This window comes from Mus pahari, chromosome 1 (genome assembly GCF_900095145.1).
Source record: "Mus pahari chromosome 1, PAHARI_EIJ_v1.1, whole genome shotgun sequence".
Lineage (NCBI taxonomy): Eukaryota > Metazoa > Chordata > Mammalia > Rodentia > Muridae > Mus > Mus pahari.
Window position 1 is genome coordinate 37554384 of NC_034590.1, and position 7636 is coordinate 37562019.

Consider the following 7636-nt stretch of genomic DNA (forward strand, 5'->3'; position numbering starts at 1 on the left):
AAAAAAAAGAAAAGAAAATATCCTAGTTTGTCTTGTATGGTAATAATGAAGTCCTAGAGATTTAGTGGCTTATCAATAATAAGTCTAACAGCCCAGGGGTTAGAAGACTCAGATAGGGCACCAGCACAGTCAGGCCTATTGAGGGTCTGCTCATGGGCTGCAGACTGCTGCCTTCTTCGGGTCATGAGACAGAAAGATGCCAGGGGCCCCTTAGATAGGGGTTAAATGCTGAGGCCTTAGGCAGCTGATTGGGCCTCACTTCCTAACGCCACCTTTTAGTATTAAGGTTTCAGTTTGTGAATTTAAGGAGCTAACACAAAGTTTATTCAGGAACACTTTGACATATTTTCCTAATGCCTCAATAAAATATTACTATCTAATGTGAGTGTGTTCAGCATGGATATTTTTTTTTTAAAAAACATCTCCTTAGCTCAGCTTTAGAAGAGCGCTCTAATAAACACACTACACACTCACATGTGCCTGTACACACAGACCCTTCAATTCCAAGATCATTCTTGATCTTAATGTATAGACCCATCTGTCATAACCATCAGATAATTACCGCCATTCGTATGCTGTGGAACTTTGTCGGGAATTTCTAATTTAGACACATGGAGGATGAGTAAGTGCTTTGCTGGGTAGCTGAGGTCCAGGATCCCTGCCATCACCCCGGGGGAAGGCGCTCTGCTGAAAAGCAGCAGGGTCAGCTCTCCCTCCCATAAAGCGGGGCAGGGGGAGAGTTCCTTATTGTTGTTGGTTTGGTTTGGTTTTGTAATTTGTGAGAAATATTTTTAGCTTGTTTGAAGTATGGTGGTCTAGATTTGTGCCGCGTATTCATTGAATTATTTACAAGTAATTTAAGAGTATCTAATAATTAACCAAATTGATACATTGTGATTTAAAAATAGAAATAAAGCTTTTAAAAATCCTTGGGGAGTTCTCCTCTCTTCTTCCCATGGATTTAATGAAGGAAGCTGCTGGTAGGCGGGCAGCTGAAACACCTCTGACTTAGTAGATACCAACCACTTAATGTGTTGCAAATTAAAACGCTCAGTATTGTTTCTACTTAAAACAAAATGGATCAATAGTATAACATGAAACATGGCATTGGGACTTACAAATTATAAAATTATTAGGTCTTCTAAAGCATAGGAGAAAAAGTGCTATTGTTTGTTCAGAACATAGAACACTTTTTCAAATTTTTAGTTATAGTAAAATGTGATATTATGTGTATCGAATCCCAGTTACTAATTTGGAAAGCATTGAACCATTTGTGCCTATACTACTTGTATCAGTCTGATTTTTTTTTTCTGAAAGATAACTGAAACAGTTTAAAAGAGGAAGGATTCATTAAGGCTCACAACCTCAGAGGTGTCATCCACTGTTGGCCTGCTCTGCTGTGTGAGGGCTGTGCTGAGGCATGGCATCACACAAGGAGGGTCTGGAGGAGCAAAGCCACTCACCTCCCAACAGTCAGAACAGAAGAAAGACGCAGGGGACCAGATACAGAAGACTCAGGTCCCGAGGAGACATCCTGGCTCCTACTTCTTCCAGACAGGCCCCACCCCCGAATGTTTCCTTCACCTCCCCTTGCTACCATCAAACTGGGAATGCAAGAGTGAATCAATCCACCGCTGAAGTCACAGCCCCCTTATCTCTCAGTGCTTACATCTACCAGCTGAGGGCTGACCCTGCAACACATGAGCCTTATAGGGGACACTTCATATCCGAAGGGTAGTCCTGTGGTGTGCTGTGGAATAAATCTACTAATGAAAAGTTCACCCTTTTGTTCATAATCCACAGAACTGCCACTCATAAACCTGTCACCCGAGGAACCATGAATTAATAAAAGACGTGATTTCAGGTTTTAATATATTCGCTCGTAGTATCTGGTCTGCTTGAATATGTGCTCTAACAAACACCAACCATGTTTGTCTTCAAGGAGGAATATCACAAGCGTAACTTCGCAGAAGTGCTCTCTCCTAACATGTACAACAGTAAACTCTGGGAAACTTCAGGCCACTGGCAGCATTACAGTAACAACATGTTCACCTTTGACGTTGAGAAGGACACTTTTGCCCTCAAACCCATGAACTGTCCAGGGCACTGGTGAGTATTCACCACGAAGGGGACCCTGCACGTGTACATAGCGCCTCATCAGAATCAGCTGTTCATGTTGCTGCTTAGCTTTTCAAAAGTGATTTTCTGTAATGGGAAGAGTGGAAGCTGTTAATCATCCTACTGTGCCTCTTAATTCAAGAGAATGTGACCATGCTACTGAGTTCTAAGGAATAGAGCTCCTTTTTAAAAGATGCTTGTTCTTGGGCTAGCACGAACTGTCAGCTATGCTTCTCAGAGGGTAATAGTGTGTGACGACTTTATAGATCATTATATTTGTCTTCCTAATTATACTTCAAATATACATGTTCATAAGATATTTAATTCCTTGGGTACTTTCTCTAGGAGCTGAAGGGGTCTGCAACCCTATAGGAGGAACAACAATATGAACTAACCAGTACCCCCAGAGTTTGTGTCTCTAGCTGCATATGTAGCAGAAGATGGTCTAGTCAGCCATCATTGGTAGGCGAGGTCCTTGGTCTTGCAAACTTTATATGACCCAGCACAGGGGAAGGCCAGGGCCAAGAAGTGGGAGTGGGTGGGTAGGGGAGCAGCGGTGGGGGGAGAATATAGGGAACTTTCAGGATAGCATTTGAAATGTAAATGAAGAAAATATCTAATAAAAAAATTGAAAAAAAGATATTTAATTCCTACATACTATTTAGATGATTATAATAAAATTCACAAAGTCTTGACTGATGGATGATCTGGAGGTACCTTTTCCTACGAATTTCAATGTCTCTTAATTGTGATGCATCTTAGAATTGCTGGGATGTTCATATTATACCACAACATAAATCAGAAGTTATTGTCTGGGGCTGGGGAGATGGCCCAGTGGGTTAAGCGCTTGCTGTGCAAGCGTGAGAACCTGTTCCTTGTATCAACATAAAAATGCATGCTAGTGACATATACCTGTAATAATTCCAGTACTTTGGGGCAAGGAGCGGGTAGTTGTTGGCAGTGTTGTCTGGCCAATCAGTGAGCTACAGTCTCTTTGAGGTCTCTGTTCTCAGAAACTAAATAAACAATAAATAAGCTGGGCTGTGATAAAGGAGACACCTAATGTTATCAACCTCTGGCTCCACATGTGACTCGTGGGCATATGCACCCACACACATGTGTACACACATACCACGCGTACACACACAAAGTTTTCTTTCGTAGTGGCACCTAAAATAAAGGTTTGTCCTACAATCAATGCTGTTTTGAAGTCTATGAGAAATTGTAATTATTATAAAGTTAGCATGCAAATTTAACCTTCTAAGATAAATGTATTTTACCGATAGAAATGAACAGACTCAATCACACACACACACACACACACACACACACACACACATATAAATGTATAGTTTTTTTCTTAGCAACATACATAATTTCTAGTGAATTGGCATTAGAAGCCAGCTACTCAGACAGGTCTCTGGACATTCAGGGAGGCTTTCTTCCTTTTTAAGGAAAGATGAAAAGAAATTAGAATTGTTTGCAACTCTAGTGTTGTAAAAGAAGGCTGTGGATAATCTCCACCACCCTCAAACAAGACGGGGCCCAGCTTGTGCCCAGCTTGTGCCCACATTCTCAGATGCATTATTAATCCCGCAGGATCCCTCCCAGTGAGTACCATCTCGTGCTGTAGCCTGTGGTCTCAGCCCCAGGGAAAGCCCCTTGAGAGCAAAGAATGTCATTTTGTATCTTCCTGCTTCAGAATAGGCAGCTGGGCTGAGATGAGCGAGCCAGAGTGTTTCCTATGAAAAACTAATCTCTCATTCTACTGAGGTCCTTAGCTGAGCATTTTTCACGCCTGGTGCTAGAAATCATTAGGACAAAGTCTGTTTCCTCATGGAGCTCAGAGGAGCATGAGGACATATAAGTGGAGGTTGTTTATAACAACAACGGAACCATGTACTGGGCTGCAGATGTTGCTGGCCCCTGAGGAGAAATTCAGCAGCCCTGTCAGCGGTACCATCACAGAAACAGAAGAAGGCCAGGGTTGTCAGTTAGTCATATATGACACATCTTTACTGTGGGAAGCAAAAGGTTTGATCCCTGCTGGCAAAAAGATAAATAGAAAAGAATCATTTAAAAAAAAAAATCCTATTGCCCTAAGACCCACATCTTGAAACTTAGTTTCTTAGTCTTTAGATGATCTATTTTCTGTCCATCAGGTAAAGTCTGTTTGTCCCCCTGTCTTTTCTAGTTTAATGTTTGCACATCGCCCGCGATCCTGGAGGGAAATGCCTGTTAGATTTGCTGATTTTGGAGTTCTTCACAGAAATGAGCTGTCAGGCACTTTAAGCGGCTTAACCCGAGTGAGGCGCTTCCAGCAAGATGATGCTCACATCTTCTGCATGGTGGAGCAGGTAGGCAAGGACAGGGGGAGGCTGCACACTCAGAGCTCAGTCTCTCCCAGCGGCTGTGGCTAGAGTGGGACAGGCCCTCGTCGCTGCGCATGCGCTGAGCGAAACCTTTGCTGAGTCTCTGGTTTAGAGTTCAGAGGTCAGTCATTTTCTGGTGCAAGGTTTACTGTTTTCCTTCCTTTACTTTATAGACTCAAGCTTCACATGTGAGATAGATCAAGGGGCTTGTGCTGTTTGTTTTCAATATATTGCCTTGAATTTACAGTTTTACCTTTTCATTTAAAATTAAAATTGTCATGCAGAGGTGACTGTCAAACACTGCAGAGGGATTGACTTGACTGCTCTTAAGGAACAACAGCATGTGGGATGTGTGCCAAGAAATGCTGCACTGCACAAGTCTTGGGAAATTTTAAGGATTTGATAAAGTAGAATGCTTCGTAGCTGCTGAAATTACTGTAGAAACCAATATCAGAAATCTATTTGGGAACTAAACAACATGTTTCTAAGTGACCCATAGGTCAAAGGAGAAATCCAAAATAAAATTAGAAAATATACAACACGAATGAAAACACATTACTGCAAATTATGTGAAGGCATACAATGATGTCTACATGGATATTTACAGCACTCCAACTTCTGCTTAGGAACCTAGAAAAGGGAAAAGAGCCAATTATATCTAGTGTACACTGAAGAGAGAAAATGAAGTGACAGTGAGTGTGCCAACTAGCTTTTATGTCACCTTGACACATGCCTGGGTCAGTTTGGATGACGGGACCTTAACTGAGAAAATGACCTTACCAGACTGGCCTGTGGTGCATTTTCTTAATTGATGACTGATGTGGGAAGGCCCACCTCACTGCGGACAGAGCCATCTGTGGGATGATGGTCCTGATGCTGTTAGAAAGCAGGCTCTCTGTGAGGAGCAAGCCAGGAAGCAGCACCTCCACATCCTCTGTTTTAGTTCCTGCCTCCAGGGCCCTGCCATGACTCCCCTCAGTGATGGACTGTGATGTGGAAGGGTTCTTAAACCCCTCCTCAAGTTTGCTACTGAAGGCTTGGCCCCAGCTGGTGCTGGGAACCTTAGGAAGTAGAGCCTTTCTGGAGGAGGTTAGGTCGTGGGGCGGACCCTGGAAGGAGCTATTGAGTCCTAAGCCTGTTCCAAAAGTCAAGAGGTGAAGCAGCCTTGTTCTTCTGCGGGCTCCTTGTCAGGATGCTCTGACTGGCACGGTTCCAGAAGCAGCAGCGCCAGCTGATTAGAGTCAGAAGCAATGGACCGAAGAGGCCTGTCCTTCAAGTTGCCACAGTGACCGAGCTAACATGGAAATCGTTAAGACAAAACTCACTGAAGCAGAAAAATAGAGAGTGCCAACAAAACCCAAAGCTGGTTCTCAGAGGATCAGCCACGTGGGTTTTAGTCAAACTGAGGGAAAAATAGTCTCCAGCATTAGGAATGAGAAGTGTCATTCGGAAGACAGATTCTGAAGACAGTCAGGGAGTAAGTCTTGTTTTTATCATTACAATAGACTTTATCAGACCAACAAAGAAATACACTAAATCTAAAGATTTAGTTAGAAGGCTACTAGGCATTTTAAAGTTGCCCAAGTCCAATGTCACACTCTATTTATGAATAGCATGCCAATAAATTTGTCAAATAAAGTAGACAAATCTTTGAAAAATGCAAACTACCAGTCTTTATTCAAGTAGAAGTCTTATGACCACCTCAGAAATTAAGCTAACAACTAAAACCCCTACAAAGAAAGTTCTGGGCCAATGTTGGTTTAACTGATGAATTCTGCAAACACTGAAAAAAATTCTAGACAGAATATTAGAGAAAACTGAAGAGGAAGGAGTCATTACCAACTCCTAGAGGCTTTCAGGACTCTGAAACAAAACATGACAAAAACCGTCTAGAAAAGATTGATCCAATTATAGCACACACAGGACGATGCATCCTAACCAGGTCAGCTGTGTCCCACAAATGGAAGATATATAATACTAGATACAGGTTTAATCTTCCAAAATGAACCATTGTCATTTACCATATTACCCAGTGGGGAAAGACAGCCTATCTTGCTGCTGAAGAGATGGCTCAGTGGTCGAGAACACTTGCTGTTCTTCGTCAAGCCAAGAACACAGGTTTGGTCCTCAGTATCCACACTGCACCTCACAATCATCTACCACTCCAGTTCTAGGGACACTCTCTAATGGCATCCATAAATACTGCATGCACATGTTATACAGACATTCATGCAGGCAAGCATTCATATACATAAAAATAAAAGACCCTTCTTACGAAAGAAGAAAGACACGTCTCGATAGTTACCATATTGGCAGAGGCTAGAAAAGCATCAGAAGAAGCCACTACTCACTTCTCACTGAAAACTCTAAGAAAGAAGGAAGGGAATTTCCTCAACCTAATGTCAGGCTCTTCTGAAAAACCCACACAGGAGCAAGGTAAGGGGCCCTCTTCTCATTGCTTCAGTCAGTAATTATTATACTGGAAGGTCTCTTGATGAAGTAAGCCAGAGAGAAATAAGCAAACATGCAGACTAGAAAGGAAAATGGAGAGGTTTTACTTGCAGATGGCGTGATCTTGCCCAGTGCTGTTGAGAAGAGCCAGGGCTACCAAGCCAGTGGGCAGCAAAGATGAGCCCGTTCATCCCTGGGGTCCTGAAGAAGGAACTCCACCCCTACCTGGGAGGGACCAGGCTGCAGCAGCGTTAGTGCAAGCAGCCAAAGGAATTTTCTTTCTTTCTTTTTTTTTTTAAGATTTATTTATTTGTTCTATGTAAGTACACTGTAGCTGTCTTCAGAAACTCCAGAAGAGGGTGTCAGATCTTGTTACGGATGGTTATGAGCCACCATGTGGTTGCTGGGATTTGAACTCCCGACCTTCGGAAGAGCAGTCGGGTACTCTTACCCACTGAGCCATCTCACCAGCCCCAAAGGAATTTTCTGATCCCAAATCTTCTCCTAAATGCCTGAAACTCAGGAACTAAAAAACATTCCTTGTTCCGATGACCAGGAGAAGCTCATCTAGAAAGAAAAGGAAAAAAACCCTTGAACAGCAACACTGAGACAACTGCTGTGTTAGCATTATCTGACAAAGGTCCTCAGATTTATTATTGCTAGTGTGTGTGTGTGTGTGTGTGTGTGTGTGTGTG

At 42.6% G+C, this 7636-nt stretch overlaps 1 protein-coding gene across 1 annotated transcript in view; it reads left to right on the forward strand.

Moving 5' to 3' along the window:
- The window catches only part of Tarsl2 (threonyl-tRNA synthetase like 2), a 53762-nt gene that overhangs the window by 31367 nt on the left and 14759 nt on the right, over positions 1-7636 (forward strand). The window contains exons 11-12 of the mRNA XM_021197699.1: positions 1943-2109; positions 4313-4475. Of these exons, the coding sequence (XP_021053358.1) occupies positions 1943-2109; positions 4313-4475 (330 nt within the window). The remainder of the gene's footprint in view (positions 1-1942; positions 2110-4312; positions 4476-7636) is intronic.